The 23,110-nt window shown below is 39.4% G+C and overlaps 2 protein-coding genes across 2 annotated transcripts in view; both read right to left on the bottom strand.

The window, feature by feature from the left end:
* LOC124157456 (trichohyalin-like) lies at positions 1 to 13,899 on the bottom strand. The gene is made up of 2 exons (XM_046532168.1): positions 13,818 to 13,899; positions 1 to 2,068 (listed from the first exon to the last, which is right to left on the bottom strand). The coding sequence occupies exon 2, from the start codon at positions 1,703 to 1,705 to the stop codon at positions 128 to 130; it is 1,578 nt and encodes a 525-aa protein (XP_046388124.1). The 5' UTR covers positions 1,706 to 2,068; positions 13,818 to 13,899; the 3' UTR covers positions 1 to 127.
* Positions 8,641 to 23,110, bottom strand: part of LOC124158132 (trichohyalin-like) — a 24,161-nt gene continuing 9,691 nt past the window's right edge. The window contains exons 2-3 of the mRNA XM_046533316.1: positions 15,578 to 16,901; positions 8,641 to 11,903 (exon numbers count right to left, since the gene is read on the bottom strand). Of these exons, the coding sequence (XP_046389272.1) occupies positions 9,312 to 11,903; positions 15,578 to 16,882 (3,897 nt within the window). The 5' untranslated portion in view covers positions 16,883 to 16,901 and the 3' untranslated portion in view covers positions 8,641 to 9,311. The remainder of the gene's footprint in view (positions 11,904 to 15,577; positions 16,902 to 23,110) is intronic.

Below are 23,110 nucleotides of genomic sequence, written 5' to 3' on the forward strand. Positions count from 1 at the left end.
TTTCATGCTTCTCTTTAATTTATTTTCACAACCCTTGTAATTAGCATATCACTGTGTTCCCGTCAGATTAGTACAAGCTAATCTTTGTAAGAATCAACGTCATTTCAAAGATGAGAATTCTTCTCAATTATTGAGGCTGATTCGTAGGTATTCCCCACGCTCGCCTCCTCAATACTTCTACAAGGCGATTCACCACCTTCACTTCCTTCTTCACTACGTCTCCACTCTGGGCTTCGCACCGAACATCCATCTCATGCTCTTGGTTAGCGTTCTTCACTTCTTCACTCTGTCCCCCAGTGGAGTACTTGTTACCTACCAGCGGATCATAGTTTGATTCATGAAGCTGTTCCTCGTAGTTACTGAGGTCATACATTTGCCATTTCTCACTATCATCGAGCTTTCGTTGCAACTGGTATAATCCTTTTTCTTTCATTTCAAGGTTTTCTTTTAATTTGTTTGTATCTCTTTTGCAGTTCTCAAGCAGAATGTTCATTTCCACCTCCATTTCCATTCTCACAGCCCTCTTCGCTTCATCCACGTCTTTCTTCATTTTTTCTTCCCAGTTTCTCGTCATATTATTTTTCTCTTCCATCCAATCTCTTCTGTTCTTTTCCGTTTCCCTTTTCCATTCTTCCCTCTGCAATTCCGCATCCGATTTCAACCTTCTGTTTTTCTCCTCCAACTGCATGCTCAAACTCTCTACCTCCACCAATTTCCATCTCATTTCCTCCATCTCTTTCACATTTTTCGCCGTCTCACGTTCCCATTCCATTTTCTCATTCTCCAATTTACCCTTCAATTCGCTATTCTGAGTCTTCCACCACGAATCCACCTCCTCCACCCTCTTCCTCCACTTTCCCTCCATCTCCTCCTCCGCTTTCCTACTCCATTCTTCCCCCGGAAATTCCGCATTTGATGTCGATCTTTTGTTTTTTTCCTCCAACTGCATGCTCAACCTCTCCGCCTCCACCAATTTCAATCTCATCTCCTCCATCTCCTTCACATTCCTCGCCTTCTCACGTTCCAATTCCACTCTCTCATTCTCCCATTCATCCTTCAACTCGCTATTCTGAGTCTTCCACCATGAATCCACCTCCTCCACCCTCTTCCTCCACTTTCCATTCAACTCTTCCTCCACACTCCTCCTCACCTCCTCCTCCACTATCAACCGTTCCTTCCTCATTCCAACTGCGATCGCCTGCCTCACGGTTTGCTCCCTAAGTTCCTCGTTTTTTTCCAATCCTTCCGTTTCCTTCTCCATACTCGCCCTCTCCTCCTCCAGTTCTTCCTCAACATTTTGCATCGTCCCCATCACTTCATTTTGGATAATCTCATCCTTCATCTTCTGATCCACTGTTTTCGATATATTCTCTTGTCCTCTCTTCTCTTTTTCTGCCTTTGAATCCCTCTTTCTAGTGTTCCCGATATCTGTACCCTTCGTTTTCAATTCCAATCTGCAGTGTTCTTCCATCCTCTTCATCATTTCATCCACTTCAGTCTTCTTTCTCTCCAGGTCTTCCACTACCCTACGGATGTCTTCCTCCTTCCTCTCAAGATAGCCACTTTTCATCTTCAGCTCTTCCTCTTTTTCCTTTAGCAATCTATCCACCTGTTCCTTGATCACCATATTCATGTATTTTATGGCATCCTTGTCTCCTTCCTTCCTCGCTGATCCCATGCCTCCGCTTCTGTCTTCTCCTTCCATGGTCTTTGATTCTCCCGCAATATTTCCTCCTTTATATTCCGTTTATCCACTTAGATCATCTACTTGCCCGTCACCTATTTATCTATCCAAATAACCTCTTTTTTAAACTGCAGCGTCGCGTAAGGTTCAAGTCAATCGTCCACGTTTTGTGAGGGAAGGTGTTGCGTGACCAAATTTTCGTTTTCACTACGCCGCGCCGCGCTGCTACCAACTTGGACGATCACAATCACCCTATTTATCCATCGAACTCACTTCCGTTTTTGCTGCAGCGTCGGGCGAGGTTCCAATCAATCGTGGGTGGGGTTCCAATCAAAGGCAGGAGTTTCGTGACGAAATTTCCGTCTTGACGATCATAACATCTCCCTAAAAAAAAAGAATAAATATTCAAAATTTTACACTTGCTGCTAAGGTTACAAGTTCTAAAAAAGTTTCCTACCAAAGCTCACAGCTCCCGAATACCCGCAGAAAAATGGCGTGGAAAAGAAGTCACTCTGATTAATATCAGAACTTTTGGTTTGTGTAGCCAAGCCTAAAATACCTTCGGAAGGAAGTAGGATGGATGGCTCTGAAATTCGGGAGGTTGCAGCAAACGGAAACCTTGTCAGCGACATAACCTTTCCCAACCCATTGTCTTTATTACTCCTCACCCTTCCAAAACCCAAACCCGACAACCCGAATCACACACCTTGTTTTCCCCCCTCCTCCCCTACCCCCATTTAAGTTATATATTGAGCAATTTAAATTTCTCTAAAAACAGAGTGAAGTCTTAGGATCGCAAATGAAGGGTTGGATATTTCTGGATCCAAATACAAAAACTTCTATACCTCAATCTCGCAATGACTAATTTAAATCATTTTTTCTCAAGAAAACAACCTTAATTTTTGCAATGATATTCTATCTGTTTTAGATACAATTAATTTTGAATACAACACATATGATAAGGGTTTGTTCATTGATTCATCTGATGTCAGTTTAAAGACTGTTTTCTTACATACTGGAATATAACTTTCCTCGAAATCATTAGCTCATGGAACTGAGATGAAAGAATCTAACCAGAATATGCAAAAAAAATTTTCATTGCGCAAAATTTGTGGCAACTCAAAAGTAACTGCAAATTCACTATGCATAAAGTTTGACTACACGAAATGCTGTTGCTTCTCCTGCAAGTGGGAAAGCAGAGACAGAAAACTCGTTAATAGAAAAAAGATTGACAATAACGTTAAGCACTCGTTTCTGCATCGAAAATGTCCTTTTTCTACCTTTTTACGATCCTAAAATATTATTTTGACGCCTATCTATGTATTAAATTAGGGCATTTAAAAATTTTATAAAAGATATGTACTAAAATGGTGCTGAAAAATGGTACTTCTTTAAAACAAATGTCATTTAAGTTAGTGAGGCAAAGATCAAAGAAGGAATTTTTATTGGGCAAAAGATTTTTTCAAGAAGTTCTGATGTATTCGAAACTTTGACAGCAAGAGTTCAACAGAAAAAGCGCGTGGAAGGCATTCAAAAATTCAGTTAAAGATTTTATAGGAAATATAATGTTTAAATATTTTTGTGATCTGGTGGCTGATATAATTAAATTGCACAAAGAATGGGCTGCTCTACGCCTTTAAAAATTCACTTCATCGGCTCACAGCTGGACTTTTTTCCTCCAAACCTTGGCGCCGTTATTTATGAACACGATAAAGTTTCCACCAGAATAATTTATAAATGCACAAACGGTACCAAGAGAAGTTCAGCAACATGTTATCAGATTACTGCTGGAAACTGAAAAGGGATTCACTAGAAGCTAAATATGCGAGAAAATTCCAAGTAATAACCATTTTTTCACATTATTTTCATTCACAATTTATTTCCTAAAACTCCATTTAATCCTCATTTAATGCGATCATGCTAAGAAAACTTAACGTGATAAAAAACATCAGGCCCAGTTTTGGAATCAGTCCGAAAAATACCTATGGAATCACCAAAAAATATGACTAGAACAGAAAATAATATTTTTTGTTGATCAGTGTTATCGAATGAGTTGCAATCTTATCTCATGATCTAGGGCTATCATTCTGATTTCAACAACGAGTGCATCTGGCTATTTATTGATTTTTATATTCCATTGTCTTACGAAGAAATTTCTGAAAGACTAGATGCAAAATAATTTTTAAAAAAATCCACAATTCAATGGAAGCAAAAGTTTCAAAGAAATCTTAAACTCTACAAAACCATCTATTTGTTCAATAGCACAAACTCACTTCAAATATGCTTACGGAATGACATAATTTCATCATAATTTTTTTGAGACTTTATTCCATGGAGTTGATTCTCGTTCTCCTTTCGCCCGCGTCTTCGCTTCCCCAAGGCAACTCCAAGCGAAGCGAAAATTTTCTCCGCGATTATTCGCATTCTTTTCGCCACGCCTATCGCTTCAGTTCGGGTAACTTCGTTCTCTTGGCGAAATGTTGTGACGTAAGGAATGTTGAATTACCCATACGCGCACGGGGAAAAGGATAATTCCAGCGATCAACACACTGCTTCCTCAGTCCGTAGCAGTTGAACAGGTTTGTTGGTGAGTTCAAATCATATTTCTAAAGTATATTATGCCATGTTTTGTTTATTGAGTGAAACTATCAAATTTTTATATTTATTATTTTTGTACAATATTGCTAATTCATTAGCCATTTCCCGTAGTTGAACATAAAACGATTCTCTTTGTTTTCTATATTTTTCGTAATGTAAACGATGAGTCCAAAAGTAACTCCGGCGAAACTTAGGACTAATGTTTTAGTTAGTATTTTCAATTTTAACCTAACCCAGATGGCGCCATATAAGAGATTTATCTGTTTCTAGTGGTTATCTTAAGCCTGAGTCACACGATCGTTTTATTCCGTCGCGAAAAGTAAGCGCCCTAGTGATCACTTTTCTGAATCACACGGTCCCTCCTCCCGTCGCCTTTCGCATCACTTCCGATATCACAGCTCGATGTCAGAGGACCCGTATAACGAAAATATAGAGCGTGTTTGTTTATCTATGTAGTTCCCACGATTGTCAAACGTTACGCTGCAATCGCTCCATACGGGAATGCGTTCTGATTGGCTGATATGGGGTTTTAATGACGGTTTCAATGACGGAAAAAGTAACCGGACGAGTGATGGAAAATAGTGATGGGAATCCTCATCATTAGAGTGATCGCGAAAAATACGAGTTTGGTTTGAAAAGTTCTCGGAGTGTAATAAAAAAATATTCTTACATCACTGAAACTTATTCAATTTTTCAATATAGTCTCCTTTTAGATTACTACATTTGGTCCAACGACATTCTAGTGCCTTGATCCCATCTAGAAAATGAGATTTCTCTAGGCCTGAAAAATAGCAGTCAACTCCGGCTTGCAGTTGTTCATTTGAAGTAAATCATTTTATCCACCAGGTCCACCATCAAGAAATATCAATTTTGGGAAGAGATGGAAGTCTGACGGAGGCACATTAGGTGAATAAAGCGGAAGTGGCAGCAATTATAACCATGGTTCGTGTAACTTTGCCATGGCGACAGCACATGTGTGAAGGCGCGCATTGTATTGATGAAAGATGACGTTCTTCCTTGCTAAATCTGGCCTTTTTTCGCGTATATTTTGCTGAAATTAGTCCAAGAGGTTAGCATAGTATTTTCTATTAATTGTTTGCCTAGTGGGGAGAAAATCTATAAACAGAACACTGATGCCACCTTCACTGATCCCCTTCACATCCCAGAACACTGATGCCATGACCTTTCCAGTCGAAAGAATTGTCTTTGCGTTCTTTGGTGGTGGATAATCATCATGTTTCCACAGCTTTGGCTGTTTTTGTCTCTGGGGAATAGTAATGGACCCAAGTTTCATTTTTGATCAAAAAACGGTGCAAAAAAACTTGTTATTTTTCCCTAAAAACGGTTAAACATTGTTCGGATATGTCCATTCTCATGTGTTTTTTATCCAGCGTCAAGAGTCGCGGCACTCATCTTGCAGATAATTTTTCCATTTCTAATTTTTCCGTTAAAATATAATAAACCCTTTTTTATGACATCTGGCAAGCAAGAGTAATTTCATCCACTTTCAATCGGCGATCCTTCATTATCATTTCGTACACTTTTGAAATGATTTCTTGAGTAGAGACACTTCTTGGCCGACTTTGGCCATCATCTAAGCTCCCCCGACCAAATTTAAATTCTTTTGATCTCTTGGCAACAGTTGACTATGAAGGTGCAGAGTCCCCAAGTGTATTCTGGAAATCGGCATGAATTTCCTTTGCTTTCATAGCTATTTTTACGAAGTACTTAATCACTGTACGAATCTCGATTTCTTCCATCTTTGCAAATTACTATGCGGGAACAACAAAAAAGTCCCGTCACCGTCACAGTTCTCTTCCACGAGAATTGACGTTGTATGTGTTTACAGCGAACAGTCCTATAGATATCACGTGAAAAGTTCGTTGCTCTAGCGCTGACAACTCGTGGTGATTCCAAGAACTTTTCAAACGACTCTCGGGGTATATATAAAGAATTCTGTGGTTAAGGGCGGTTCAGCGTCTCCTGATTGGCTACCAGTCCCCTTGTATTTTTAAGAGGTGGTCCCATATATGGCTTAAATTATAGCCACAGTCTCTGAGTATTCGGTATTGGATTCCTGAATCCCTGATGGCGATGGTCGAGTTGTCCATCGAAACGTTCGAAGGAGAAATGGAGGACCTGACCCGGTGCGAAACTCGAGAAAACATTACTGCAATTGTTCTCCGGGAAAAAACCAAAAATGATATCAGACTAAAAATGAGCTTTATGGAAAAGTGTTTGTAAAGAGTCTATTTGACATTTAAGTCTATTTCCTTGGGTATCGTTTCGGAGAAATCAAAACACAGCGAATCTTAAGACCTTAACGACGCTCTCACATTGCTACGGCAGTAGAAATCATTGGTACAAAGTGTTGGATCCCTGGTAAGCGATAGAGTGTGGTGAATAATAAACAATAAATGGATTTGTGCGGTACACTTACTTGCCGACTGCGAAGTCTGACACCGCGCAGACTGAGGTGATTTCCATTCGGCCGATATAGATGTTATCTTCTTACTTACAAAGTTTAGAAGAATTGCTGCCACTGGTGATATTTCCTCGACTATAATTATCTCACAAAAAATGATAAAAGAGTCCAAAGATTCGACAGTCTCGCAGATAAGGAGAGAGAAATGACTTAATGAATAACGTCAGTAAGATTATTGCAGTAAGTTGACATTCTTTCCTCAACAAACTTCGTTCGAGTGCTACTTTATCACTCTCACCTCTTCATCGGTCTTTGGATATCTTAAAATTATGATTAAAAGGCACCAAAAATGGCAACGAAACAAAAATTAAACGAGAATGGCTGGTGTCTCTCCACAGAAGGCCTAATGCAAATTTACCTTTGCTAAGATGATGGTCACGGGAACAATTCGCTTTCTTAATATCCTATTAAATTTGAATTATGCTCTAATTGAATAATAGATTCAAATTATGTATGTTCCGCAGCTTGGCTGTTAATTTTATTATAATAAAAAAATTAAATATCTTTATCCAAGTTGAAATAAGGTACATTAATTAAACTAATCACGCGGAATCTTTGCAAATAGTTAAAATATTAGGCACAACTTGGAAAAATGCATGCCTTAGTGCGCTGCTGGCGTAGATAATATTGAACTAACAGCGAGGTCTGTGCTGTAACCTGTTACTTACACAAACGCCCAGGTTGTATACAACAATGCACTTACAAGCACACAAAAACAAATGAGTGACGAAACACAAAATGCAACACTCCGCCTTATTTTACTTTTAGGTAGACTTTGTCGAAGAAAATAAAATTTAATAAATTGAGCAAATGCCAAAGCTTTGCAAAGGCTGGTTTTTTAGTTCCTTTGGTAAGAATATCAAATAGCTCGTCGAGGAAAGGGTTCCGGATTAGCGACCCTTCGGAGGGTGTGCCACGCCCATCCTGGGAGCAGGGATGGGCATGAGTCGTCTTCATGAATCACGAATCGCGAATCACAAACTGTGATTTTTGATTCGTGATTCGGATCATTTTTTTCAGGATTCGTGAACCGTGAGTCGACTCCTATTTTACTAGTTGAGGTGATTCGTGAGCCGAATATTTGTGATGCAGCTCACGATAAACTGACGAATCACGAATTAATTTCACTGCTGGAAACGTACGTCATTCTTTCACCGAAAGTTACTGTATACGTATAAGTCAGAAGTGCAACCACACGGATAATTCAAACTTCAAAAATATATTTTACACTGTATTACTGATTCGGTCAAATATGAATTACAATCGTTTTGAACAAGATAGAAATGAAATTTGAAAATAGCAAAGACATCTACCTGGGAGTAGCTGCTCCATGACCCCGCGAAACGCATCTTAACCGTTTCCTTCTAATTTGTCACTAAAACTAGTAAAGGAAACAAAATATAATAATCCAGTTTAGTTTTCTTTTAATATTATTGGTTTTTAATGGCAGTCCATGGACTTAATTTTGTACGATTAAAGGAGACGGACCCGTATATCTGTGAAAACCCAATTTTAGTCGTCTCTATCAACACGCAAAAAATATTTGATGCTATAGGTTATTAACTTCCAGGTTATTTAAGGTTAAAATCAAGATTTTTTGCGTCCAGAAGCTATAAGGAGACGACATATTCCGTGTTCATGAATAAAATTTTTTAGAATGATTAAATTTAAGCATAAGTTAGTCCAAAATATTTCTCCGAAAATGGAGAAGAAAAAATTTAAGACAATTTCATTTCACTAAATACTAAGCAAAGAATGTTTTGCCTCCACAGGTATGTTTTTTCATTCTTCAGCGCATGATAGGAACTCAAAATAGGGTTCATTCTGAGGCATGCGTGTCATAATAGAAGAGTGAATTTTTTTTACAAATAAATAGACGCTGTAATATTTTATTGATATAGTCATAATACGCAGAAGTTTTAAAATGTAACTGGAAGTTAAACTGGAGTAGACAGAACAAAATACTAAATATTACTGAGTAAGTCATGAATAAGCTGTGGTTAGTGGTCAATCAATAGTAATGCCTCATTTACAGATATTCTTAGCATCCTGGCTCTTCCGGAACTTCCACTTTTTCTGTCTTTAAATCGTCTTTATCCGCTCAAGAACTATTTTAGACCTTTCTGTACACTTATAGGTAAAATCTACACTCTTTTGACAGTTCACTGTTATTGCACCATTGTCATGTTCATTTTTCCATAAAATCATTATCTTTCTATGTCTCCGATGATCTTTTCATTCCCACCTAATAATATTTAGACCTGGCTTAGTTACATCTGTTGGAAGTGAGATAGAGAATACAATTCCTTCGGCGTTGACAGCATGTTACATTATACTGCCTTCTTTAGCATCACATCATTATTTTTTCATACGTCCACCGTAATTCTTCATTGATAAATGCTCAGATTTCGTTCACTGCGATTCTTCTGGATAAACGTTGCATTTCATGAACAGAGTTAATTCAATGTAAAGCATTTCATTATCGTTACAATAATAAACTATGTCTCATATGTCCTCCCTCTTTTTCGCACAACATTTTTCAGTTCATCGATACTTTCTGTCTTTCAACTCGTCTCCACCCAACTCCTCCCCTCCTTCCCTGAATACGTTTCCCTCATTGCTAGTCAACAACTCACTGCTTTGATCATTTGATTGCAGTTGGCATTGGCGATTCGTTTCCCTCATCCTTTCCATTTCCTTTCGCAACTTCATCATCTCACTATCGTGTTTCTCAATTTGCTTTCGCATTTCCATCATCTTCTGGTCGCATTTATCTTTAATTTTTGATATGCTTTCATTAAACTTATCATCAAGCTCCCGTTCTGTTACCACAAGCCAATCCTGGGAGGAATCACTGTCATTCCCGACATGTGAATTCTTACCATTCACCGAGGCTGATTCGCAAGTTCTGCTCCCAATCGCCACCTCAAAGTCTTCTTTACCGTGATTGGCTGACTTCACTTCTTTCTTCACCACGTCTCGACACAGGTCTCCGCACGCAACATTCATGTCAACCTCTTGATCAGTGTTCTTCACATCATCACCCTGTCCCCTAGCGGAGCACTTGATACCTGCTAGTGGATCATATTTTGATCCATTAAGCTGTTCCCTGTGGTTACTGAGGTCTTGCATTCTGTATTTCTCACTACCTTGTCCTTTGCCATTTGAAAAAGACAGCACTTTCGCATCATCTTGGTTAAACGCATCATACACTTTCCTAGAATTAGTTAAATCCTCATGCTCTTCCACCGACCCAACTACTGCACTCGCAACGTCACTCATGAATGAAAATAATGAAATTCTTTTCGAATATGCATTCGTGAATATTTTAGTTTTGCTTTTTCCTGCACATTCCCCGCTTTTTCCGAAATCCTCCAACTTCCCACTCACCTGGTGAACGTATTCAATCCACTTTCTCTCCAATTCTCCAATAAACTTCTCCTTTCTTTCAACCGCTTTTTGTCTAGCATTCCAGGAGTCACAAGTGTCACCAGACATTCCTTGTCTCACATTGTGGGAATAAGACACAACTCTTGTGTCAAGAGCATCTGAATGTTTGGGCCGCTGTTGAGTAGCCAATTGTGAATAATACTCCGTCCGATATCCCGCAAAACGCCTGACTTCGCTGACTGTCCAACGTTGAAGTTCATTCAACTCCTTCAATTGCATGCTAAACTCTTTCTCCTTAGCGTCAACCTCATTTATCTTGGAATTGAGAACATTTTTAGTGTCATAATTTTGTTTTTTTAACTTAATAATTTCAATTTGATACTTATTATTCAATTCATATTTTTCATCCTCATACTTTGAAGATATAGCATCGAGCTTTCGTTGCAATTCATATAACCCTTTTTCTTTCATTTCAACGTCTTCTTTTAATGTCTTTATTTCTCTTCCGTAGTTCTCATGCATATTATTAAATGTTTCCTCCATTTCCATTCTACCAGCCTCCTTCGCTTCATCCACGTCTTTCTTCAATTTTTCTTCCCATTTCCTCGTCATATTATTTTTCTCTTCCATCCAATCTCTCCTGTTCTTTTCCGTTTCTCTCTTCCATTCTTCCCTCTGCAATTCCGCATCCGATTTCAAACGTCTGTTTTTCTCCTCCAACTGCATGCTCAAACTCTCCGCCTCCACCAATTTCAATCTCAACTCCTCCATATCCTTCACATTTTTCGCCTTTTCACGTTCCCATTCCATTTTCTCATTCTCCCATTCACCTTTCAACTCGCTATTCTGAGTCTTCCACCACGAGTCCACCTCCTCCACCCTCTTCCTCCACTTTCCCTCAATCTCCTCCTCCGTTTTCATACTCCATTCTTCCCCCGGAAATTCCGCTTCTGATGTCAACCTTTTGTTTTTCTCCTCCAACTGTATCCTCAACCTTTCCGCCTCCACCAATTTCAATCTCATCTCCTCCAACTCCTTCACATTCCTTTTCTGTTCACGTTCCAGTTCCACCCTCTCACACTCCCATTCACCCTTCAATGCACTATTCTGTGTCTTCCACCACGACTCCACTTCCTCCACCCTCTTCCTCCACTTTCCATTCAACTCTTCCTCCACACTCCTCCTCACCTCCTCCTCCACTATCAACCGTTCTTTCCTCATTCCATCTGCGATCGCCTTCCTCACGGTTTGCCTCCAAAGTTCCTCGTCTCTTTCCAATCCTTCCGTTTCCTTCTCCATACTCGCCCTCTCCTCCTCCAGTTCTTCCTCAACATTTTGCATCTTCCCCATTACTTCATTTTGGATCAACTCATCCCTCATCTTCTGATCCACTGTTTTCGATATATTCTCTTGTCCTCTGCTCTCTTTTTCTGCCTTTGAATCCCTCTTTCTAGTGTCCCCGATGTCTGTGCCCTTCGTTTTCATCTCCAATCTGTAGAGTTCTTCCATTCTCTTCATCATTTCTTCTACTTGAGTCTTCCTACTCTCCAGGTCTTCCACAATCCGTCGGATGTCTTCCTCCTTCCTCTCAAGATAGCCACTTTTCATCTTCAGCTCTTCCTTTTCTCTCTTCAGCGCTTCATCAACCTGTTCCTTGATCACTATTTTCATGAAAAGCATGGCATCCTTGTCTTCTTTCGTTCTCGCAGATTCTATGCCTCCGCTTTCGCCCTCTCCTTCCATGGTCTCTCACAATATTTCCTCTTTTATATTCCGTTTTTACCCTTAGATCATTTCCTTAACCGTCATCTATTTATCTATCCAAATCACTTCTTTTTTCAACTGCAGCGTCGGGCAACGTTCAAGACAATCGTCCACGTTTTGTGTAGGAAGGTGTTGAGCGATCAAATTTTCGTTTTCACTACGCCGCGCCGCTACCAATTTGACGATGGCAATAACCCTAGAATGAAAAGAGGATGATAGAAATGTTATACGTGCTCCCAAGAGTTCAAGTTCTGAAAAGGTTTCCTACCACAGCTCTCCCAAATACCCGCAGATAAATGGTATGGAAAAAAATTGAGTAATATTAAGATTTTTGGTCGTTTGCATTGCATTCACAATCAATTTCAGAAATACTTTCATCTAGAGGGGAAAAAAGGCGTGGATATGTTAGATTATTGTACCGGAGGGTAAAGGCTATGGAATCCGTAGTCGCATAAGATTGTATTATGTAGAGATGTCGTTTTTAATGAATCTTTATCATTACCTAACTTCATGCTTGTATGTTTTTAATCACAATTAAATGTTATTTGAAGATTATGCATAGAATTGTGAAGAAGGAATTATTAAAGAGAATACTGTGGTAACATTTGAATATTTTCCTGAAGTAGGCGGAGAAAGTTCAGGTACTAATTTTAATGAAATTGCCCTTAGAACAGGTAGGAATAGAAAAAAACGAAGAGGCATAAACATTATTTTGTGGGAAGTAGATTTGCTCGTATGTGTGCCAGCTCTTTTTCAGACATTTTACAAAATTTTTCATGGTCTTATGAAGAAATTTCAGTAAGATTCAGTACAGTTCTGAGAAGAGTTCTGAGCGTGTTGATTTTAAGTGCCACCTTGTCAGACATCTTGAATTAATTGAAATTGTTAGAATTTGCTAAGTTCTCTTTAAAAATCAGAATTATGATATTCTTAACGAAAGAATTCAAAAACCAGCCCTTGTAAAGCTAAGGTATTCCAGCCAATGTTTTAAAATTTATTTTCTTTTGTAAAAATCTAACAAAAATAAAAATAATGCGGAGTGTTGCAATGCGTGTTTGTTTACTCATTTATTTGTGTGCTCTTGTATGTACTTTATGATCATTATATTTTCTTTTGAGGCGAGAATGAGGCCACGAAAATAAAATAATTATATAAATTAAAAGGGAAATTTAAAATGCCGTATGTTAATCAAACTAAAAGAAAAAATGAATCACCCTGATTTTTCCTATTATCCCACGCTTAAGTTATTAAAAAAGATTTATGCTCAATTGAAAAAACAATGGGATTTGAACATTTAATAACGGACGGTTGATTTTACATACTGACATTTATTTTACTTAGAGAGCGGCAAACAGTAATGTTTACAGTCCAAAAGGGCAGCTCATGTTTCCTTTGGATTGGGGAAAACAGCGGAAGAATTTATTTTCATTCGATTCTAGTTGTACTTGAAATCGTGAATTATTACAATGCAGCTGAGAGATGAATAGAAATGTTTATATTGTAATATGGCGTCTCATACTTTCTTTGAATAAGAATAAATAGCGTGTGAATTCATTTTCATCTAGGCATAATTGTAATGAAACTTTAAAATCGATAAGTATGTATATGTATGTATGTATGATAAGTATGTGGACTAAATATGAGAAAAAAATTGGTCCTATGGTCAAACAAAAATACATACAAGAAAGAATAATTTAGTGAAACGTGTTATTAAGAGCCTATTGAACGCCTTTACTCCAGAGAAATCGATAAGCAGAGAATCTTTAGACCTTTTCATTGAAATGAATTTAAAATAACTAAGGCAGTGGGAATCATTTATAAAAAAACATTGGTTTCCTGGTAAGCTATACGTAGACGTGAATTCTAAACGTTATATAAATTGCTGCCATAACTTACCGCTTGCAAAGCTCGTCACCGCGAAGGCTAAGTTGAATTCGGTTCAGTCGCAATGGATTTTAGCTTCTTCCTTTAGAAACGCCGAAGAAGTACTGCCGATGGTAACATATTTACACACCGTTATCATTCCGAATAGAATGATAACAGATTTCAAATAATTGACAATCTCGATGATAAGGAGAGAGAGGTGACTCGACTGCGTGAATGAGCGGATTGCAGGAAATTGAAAACATAGACATTTTCTCTTACCAAACTCTCTTTAAGTGGTACTACATCACTTTCATCTCATCATCGTACATCATAAAATACCCATTCAGAAACACCGAAATAATTACACAGCAAGCATGAAGCAATCTATTACGTGAATTCATACTCTACCTTTAATCATTCATTACGTCTTACAGAGTTATTTGAATCAGGACATAAGCAGCATCACCTTTCTTAGCATCAAACTTTCTCAATTCGTTTCATATAGTTTCATTGACTTCCGAGAGGTGACCGCGCTATACGGAGCTGTTAAAATGGCGTCCGTAACCGACGTGCGTTCCAAAACAACGGACAATGACTGAGTTTCTTTTGGCGGAATACCAGGGATACTCACACGGTGATAGGTGCTTGCAGTATGTCTACAGTGATTTGGTAATGGACGAAAGCACGGTGAGTCGTTGGGCAACGCAAGGTTCATCATCGCAGCGACGTCGACACCGACATTGACCAGTGGAATGGTTCCGTGCAGGCATACAGGCCCTCCCTTCAAGATGGCGTCAAGCTGTAGCATTGAATGAAGTTTAAGTTGAAAATTAGTGTTGTCTTGCTAAAAGATTGGGTAATAACATGGTACATTTGAATTCTGAATATAACAACCACTGTTTCAGAAAAAATGTGTTACATTACTTATGTATCTCCTCTCGTACGCATAAAATCGTTTGAGGCTTTATTTTGTGGAAGATAGATAATTTCGATCGATAATTTGGATGATCGATCGATAACAGAACACAAATGGCAATTTACACACTAGGTTGAAAATGACATAGGTATGGTATGAAAACATTGTCGGTTTTTGAGTTTTGAATTAAATTGTGGAACTGTTATCTTGGATATCCTTTTTCCAGGTTGCCTTCAGCCAGTCCTGCAATTCCGATTTCACACTGAAAGACGTTAAGGGAGCTTATTTAATGTATATTTTGTTTAGATTGTATATTAACAATAAATGAAGGGATATCCTTTACAGAGCAGCACAAGTTGGTGATGAATGATCGTATGCAGAGGAATGTAGAACTGATGTTTACCGATAATAAAGATAGAAAACCATCGTGTCTGTTCATTTCATAACTTTTATTACTCCAATGCCAGCGATAGCATCAACATTACTCCTCAAACACGAAATACATTCCCGAATAACGTAAGAATACAGGTAGATATTACACAAAGGATGGTGCACATGTATAGTCAATGTGGCTTAGCAGATTCCCCTTAGTATGTGAGGAAAGATTTCCTCTATGTTCCATCTTCGTTATTACGTTTCAGTTTGTTGAGTTCAGTTGTTATGTTTCAGTTTGAAATCCTTCAGATGCCATCGCTGCGGTGAGCGACTCAATGGAAAAATGGGAACAAAGGCAGGCGTCGAAAGGTGGAAAGCGGTCCTAATGCCGTTCTCATCCATTGCTCTTCCTTAAGCTCCCCCTTTATCCTGTCTATTCCTCTCCGCTCCTCATTCAAAATTTCCTTGGCGCTCTCTAACTCAGCCTGCAATCGTCTACCTGCTTCGTCCACTCATCCAGCCTCCTTTTCTCCCCATCCGTCTCTTCATGCATCATTCTCACCACCGTCCTCAGAGTTTCTTCCCTCCACAAAGCCTCCTCCCTCATCAGAGCCTCCTTACTCCCCTCTCCATCCTTCCTAGCCTTCGTTACAGCGTCTTTAAGATGAACCCTGCGCCTCGCGATTTCCTCTTTGAACTCCCTTACGCGGCTGGCTTTCTCACTATTTTCCAATTCCCTCCTCTCCTCCTCTTGCCTCCGCCTATCACACTCCTCCTCCTCCTGCCTCCTCCTCCACGCCTTCTCCTCCACCGCCCTCTTCTTCTTCATCTCCTGCTCCTCTCCGTCCATCCTCCTCCTCCACGCCTTCTCTTCATCCGCCATCTTCTCCCTCCTCTTCTCCTCCTCTATGTCCATCCTATCCCTCCTCTCCTTCTCCTCCTCCTCCATCTTCTCCCTCCTCTTCTCCTCCTCCATGTCCATCCTCTTCCTCCTGTCCTTCTCCTCCTTCTCCATTTTCTCCCTCCTCTTCTCCTCCTCCATGTCCATCCTCTTCTTCCTCTCTTTCGTCTCCTCCTTCATCGCCTCCTCCCTCTTCAACCTCTCCTCTTCCACTCTCCTCATCTCCTCGGCCTCTCTTTCCCTCCTCTTCGCCTCTCTCTCCTCCGCTTTCTTCTCTTCCTCCTCCCATATTCTATGCTGTTCCTTCTTCACCTTCTCCTCCTCTTCCCTTATCCTCCTTTCCTTCTCTCTCACCATTTCCTCCTTCTTGCGCACCTCCTCCGTCACTCTTTTCTCCTTCTCATCCAGTTCTCGCGACCTCTTCTCCGCCATCTCCTTTATCTCCTTCTCCCTTTCCATGATCTCCTGGCGTGCCTTCTCCTTCATCCTCTCCACTTCCCTCTTCGCCTCGGCCACGTCTTCCTTCATCTCCTCCTCACGCTTCCGTAGGTCCTCCTCCCTTTTCCTATACTCTTCCTCCAGCTTCTTCGCGGTTTCCTTTATTTCTTTTCTCCTTTGTTCATCCCATTCCATCGCCTCTTTCGCTCTTCTATCTCGTTCCTTCTCATCCATATCATAGCGGGCTCTTCTTTCCTCGCGCGCTTCATCAATCATCTTGTATACCATCTCCAGTAAATTGTTTATAGTGATGTACTGTCTTTCTATCATCACTCTCTCGTCGGCCCTAAGCCTCCGTTCCCTCTCAATCGTGTCAGATCGGTCAAGAAGTTCAACGGCGTCTTGCGAATTGACTTTCGTTTCCTCTCCATCTTTAACTAGTGGAGTCTTGGTCCCCGCCTCCATTAACTCCTGTCCCGTCGAACTGAAAAGATAGGGTGAAGGGTAGTGTTGTAATATCTTCTCTTTATCGAGTCTCCATCATTAGTATAGAGGAATGGGGCGGGGTTATTTCAATGGGGAACTTACATGGGTCGTCGATTTCTATAAAAAGTATTTTGAACAGGTTAAATGGATATAATATCTAGGAAAAATGCCTTTTGTCTCTCTATTCATCATCAAAAGAAATAAGAAATTTGACTTTAAAATCGAGCAAAATTTCTCTGAACCGACCACTGCGCGAAGACACACGAGCTCTGCCGAAGCAAAGCGTGACGTCATATGAGCATAAACTGCCGTCAAGGCCTGGTTACACGGTACATTAGAATGTACAAGAATCTGTACATTTTTCTGAATGGTTTTCTGAACAGATTCTTGTACATTCTCATGGACAAGATCCACGAGTAGGTGGTAACACGGTACATTTTTTCGGACATTTTTTCGTACATTTTTAAATGCGCAACAAATTATTTCAACTTCAAATATAAACCGATGGGGAACATGCAAACTTTTTTAAAAGTACTAGAATAATAAGATCCTTACCTCAAGTGTACTTGCCGAAAATTTCGCGGATGAATAATGTTTTATAGCTGAGATATGAGTCTTTAAAAATAATCTTCATCGACTGTTTGAAAACACGTGATGGAGCGTGCGCGCGTTACATCACGGCATGGAATCCACTGATGACAGACTGAGGAAGTGGATAGAAAAACTGTCTATGTAGGGACTCAAACGCAAATTTGGTGAATATAATTGCTGCTTTAACGTCAAATTTCGGATTGTGAATATATTGGGTTGCCAAGGCGTTTTTGAAATAAATAAAGGCGATTTTTTGGGGGGCTTTGGAAAGATTAAATTAAAATATGTTGATTGCAGATTGTGATCTACGTTACACACCTATATCATTTGCTTAATGCAGTAAGTATCAGTAGCGGCTCGTGAGTCAAATGCTGGGGGGGGGGGGGCGCACTCCACCGCACTCCACCGGGGGGTTTTAATTTTTTAATATTTCGTGTATTTTATTAAGTTTTTACGGCAATCTAGGAATTAAATTTTGTGATGCCATATGTTCCGTTTTTTTTCAACAAAAATACCTTGTTTTCTAATAAAGCTTGATTAATAAATACTTAATGCAGTAGACTCTCGGTCATACGGATCGGGTTAGTCCGGACTCTAGATTATACTGATCAATGATCTTGAAGATTAAAAATATATTTGCTGCGATATTTTACAAATACAAACGAAAATACGTAACTTTAGGTTTTAGCGCCTACATTCTTCGTGCGGATATGCCCGCAACACACTTCTGTTGTTCGTTTTGCAATCATAATGCGTTATTTGTCAAATCTATACAATATTTGCAATGATTTAGGTAGCAATGACACTTGTAACACCTGAGGAGGGAGGGGAGTGTCACTGACTTCCACTAGGCAACAAACACTACTAGAATGCACGCGCTTTGCTATGGCAGATGTAAACTTTGAATGCGGTGTTCGCGTTGCTTCTTCAATACCATATGATTTAAAATCAATAATTAAACATATCTCACACATTTTTAACAGAATCTGAAATACTCACATTCCTTTAGTTATATTGCAGAAGTCCATCCCTCTTTCCTTTTGTCCAGCAAAGTGATCAATTACACGTTCGTTGAAATCAGCGCCGGACAACAATTTCTTTCTGATTAAACACATGGCAAAAGTACTAGTCTATAATAAACAAGGGACTTAATAAACAAGGGACGACACAAAATAGGCCGACGAAAAATACGGCCAAAAAGAACAAGGTGCCTGGACACAGAATTGGGACAAATTTTCCCTATATTTCCCTTAAACACAAACGAGCACGGTTGATTAATTAAATTGTCTTCTTGAAAGCACATACAGCACTAAGAAACTTCTTAATCGGCAATTGCGCACAGTTAACTCCTCGAAAATGATGTCTGAACTCATTTCACTCCGTTCTTTCCGAGAGTCTTGCCTGATCTTGCCGTTACTATAACGACGACTCAAGGGAGATAGAAGTCGTGGTCCACTAATGCTGATTCAGCTGAGGGACGAATTTAAGGTCAGCAAAGGCAGTCAAGCAAACAAAAGACGTCACGGACCATCTCCTTGAGTCTAAGATTCATATGTGGTAAACACACGAAACGCCAACGGGTCGCACTTGGAATAACCATGTCTTCGAAATCATTGCCATGATATAATAGAAAATAAATTCTAGATCGTAAAAGAAGACGACTCTGAGCCACAGATGGGAGCTGTAAGGATCTCCGCACCATGATATGAACTCTTCGAAGCCACTTAAAGCAGACCCAAGTGGACATTTTCCGTCAGACAGCTACCGCTCTGCCGCTGAGGAATTAGGTGAACATGAACTAGTAGAACAAGGACGGCTAGAAAAATGATGAACCTACACACAAAAGGTGCATTGTACGCGGCACTTCTTGACATTCATTGAATGACTCTATTTAAAGTCACGTTTTACGGGTTAAATCGTGTTCAATCCTTCACTCTATCACGCACGCACCGATTTCTTAAATTATAAATCAGAGGGGAATGTTAACTGATTTTTCCCAATACTGCAGGTCTTTTGATAAATTTATCTGAAAAATAGGTTCCGCATTTCTAATCATCGGGAAGATATGAATACATTGTTAAGGCCTAAATATTATAATATTAATTTCCCCAAGGTTCTTGAAATTCGTAATCATAACAGAACTGTGGCAAATACTCGAGAATAGTTTTCCTACGTCAATACGGCCTTTAACTGGTTGGATTTTATGTGCGAAAAATCCACAGAGAAAAAAAAAAAAAAAAAAAAAAAAACCATTCGCCTTGACCGGGATTTTTTTTTTTTTTCTCTGTGGATTTTTCGCACAATTGTGCATTGCGGGTGACTCCCGTAAAAGTTATCACCGTGGCTAGTCCCGGTATACTTAAAATTCGTGGATTTTATGTGTTCCAGAATTCAAACACCCAAAAACGCAAGCATAATGAGATAATTCATTTTCTGTAGCAATACCTACCAGTAATTAAAAATTAAAATCGTATAACTACACCCAGTATAGTGACCATTCTGATTCCGTAGGTCCCTTTTCTGTGGCAGCACCAAGTAGACGCCAGATTATACGCCCGCCGGGCGGCGCAGCGATGTCAACTCACTCGTCGCTCTGCGCATTCTCGGACGACGTCCCAAGACTTCGATAAGGCACAACGCTAGACGCGTCATAGCACCAGCGGCCCCCACCACTACCACTCTCCATATAACTGCATGGGGATGGATTGGGACGTTCTGGCCAGCGCCCCACGGCTACAAATACGAACTTCTCGCGCTATTTCTTTTCGTGTTTTTCCTACACTTTCGATGTATGCGACTGAAAAATACTTTGATTAATTAGATGTATAATTATAAATTAATGGATATTTATTTTTTTTACTTTTTCAAATATTTGGGAGGGGCGGCGTCCGAGAGTCCTTATGGGCAAGCCGCCACTGGTAAGTATATTGCAGCATGGACCTTCAATAGAAAAACGTGTGAAAACAATATTTTTTTTGCTTGAGTTTTTGCTTGCCGTGAGCACATTTTCAAAATTTCTCGTGCCCTTAAGCCGTGTGATATAATAAACAGGACATAATAAAGGCAGTTGAATTTTATACTTGAAAGCGAGTGTGTCGTGATTTCTCTCCATCCTTCTCCTGTGAATCGGCGCACGCTACAGGAATACACGAGAAATATGAGGCTTATGGCAAGGTAAATTCAATATTTATTACTGCGATGCCCATAACGTTCGCTGCATGTCAACGCAACACCTAAAATTTCGACTCGTTTTGCAGTCGGCCTCGATTCAAAAACAGGAACTTGAGTAAATACAGCGTAAATAGTACTTGAATCTTATTTATTTGCCTATCACATGCTTTTTTTATGACCTTTTAACGATCATTTGGATCTCAATCTTGGACAATTCTCGCGGTTCATACATTCAGCGCCTTTCCATCTGATCCTTCCTTTTGCCCATCCCCTTTTCTTGTGTTCCATTCTTTCGCTACCCATATCCAATCAGTGAGATATCCAAGTCAAGCAAGATCATATCAAATCGCTCTGCTCTAATTTCATTCAGACAATCATACAATTTGAACTCAGAGTCACCTGGTGGCAGAATACGAAAACGACACATTCATTTCATCTGGCTTGTATAGGCGACTTCTTTGTTTACGTACGGCCCCGATAGTTATTTCGATTTGCAACTATATATAATTGCCATTTCATTGTTTTCATATCAAAAAGTACTATAGGTTGTATCTTATCATTTTATTTTAACTTAGGTCATTGCCGGTCCAAATAAGGAAATAATGGATATAGTTTGCAGATGGCAAGGTTCAGCTCATCGGCGGCGCAGCGAGGGGGGCTTTTGGGGGATAACCCCCCCCCCCCCAGAGCTCAGAGAAATTTTTAAGTTTAATCCATTTTACTTATTTGGATCAGTATTACTTATAGAATAGTGTTAGAATCAATCAAATATTCCTCAGAAAGCCGTGAAACTCGCCATTTTGAACCATTATTCTTAAAATTTTCCTTAAGGAGGGTTCCTGCAACTTCTGCTTACCCCACACCCCTAAGTATTAGTTGTGCCTAAAACCCCCGCTAGCCTTAATTCTTAGCTTCGCCCCTGCAGCTCATGATGCAAGAATTTTCCCTTAAGCTAAGATTGGAGACCAATGAAGTGAAGGGCACCCTGCTAGGAGATAGTGGGTATCCTCTAATACCATATCTGTTTACCAGTTTTAAGACCAATGTATGCTTCTGAGAGGAGGTAAAAATGAGAGTATTTGTGATTCATGTTGTACTTTTGGACAAAATTTATAGCATCTCAATGCCTTAAACATGGTGTTTTAAGAAAATTAACCTTCCAGGTACAACATCTCCCACATTAAGACAAGGTGCACAGTGGAGCGTACATTTGGGGTGTGGAAACATAGATTTTCATGCCTCAGTATGAAGCTCCGCGAGAAGTTATTTACTGCACAGAGGGTTATTTTGGCTTGTGCAGTTCTTCACAATGTGGTTATGCAGGATCATGATCCTATGCCAGAAATGCCCAGGTTGGAAGTCCATGTACCAAGACTCCAACCTGTTCATGGTCGCCTAAATGCCATTCGGGTGGCATTTATAGAGGGGCATTTTGGTGAAGAGGTAATTATCTTTGGAAACATTAATATGATATGAAAATTACCATTTCAACTCCATTTGTCTTACTTTAAGATAAATCAAAGAAGGAAATGATATGCAAAAATGGAAATCTGTATGACATTGGTTGGAAAGATTTCAATTTTAAGCTTCCATAATTTCATTTATTTTGAAAGCTCACTGATAAATTATGTTTCAATTTGATTTAAGATTATATTCAGTGTACTCCATTCTTGAGAATTCACCATGTTAATCTTAAGATCTAACGTCAATGTACCTTTGACTTAGATTACTCATTATATGGAGTCCTGAAATTGTAAGGTATACATGTCCTAACGAAATCATACAATGTCATTTTCCTTTTAAATAGGGCAATGTTATTGAACATCAGAATGTGGCATAGGATTTGATTCTACATAAACACAATGAAAAATACTTCAAGACCCTTGAAACCCTTGGCATGTAAATAACTTTATGTGGTGTGGCACCCTGTCCCAGGAAGCAGACCAAAGGTATAGAGGATACTTAATGACTCCAAGGATATCATTTGTCTCATTGGCATGTCATCTCCTTTTGAAAATTTTTTATCATGAGCTTCAACTTGTCATTTGCTAACATATCCATAATTAATTCTGTTTTTGGGTAAAACATCTTTGTACTATTCGCCGACTAAGGAGCATGGTTGCAGTGCAATCCACAACTCCAGGACTGCTTGCATTGCGCAGTATCTTATGCTGAAATTGGCAACTTCATCTTGAGGCAAATTGTGGTTTGAAAATATCCAGATGAGGCAAACCGCGGTTGCTGAGGAATTCTACTTCTGAATAAATGGGATTCTGCCTATCCCTTTTGTGTATTCTTCCAACATAAATGCAGGTGTCTTCCATCACGTACCTTCATAGTATACAGTTCATTTGCAATGGATATTAATAAATAAATTATGTTATTCTGATTTAAAACCATGTAGGTAGTTCCTTCATTTCCCTTTCTACTCTAGGCTCTCACAAG

The sequence above is a fragment of the Ischnura elegans genome, chromosome 4 (genome assembly GCF_921293095.1).
Source record: "Ischnura elegans chromosome 4, ioIscEleg1.1, whole genome shotgun sequence".
Taxonomy (NCBI): domain Eukaryota; kingdom Metazoa; phylum Arthropoda; class Insecta; order Odonata; family Coenagrionidae; genus Ischnura; species Ischnura elegans.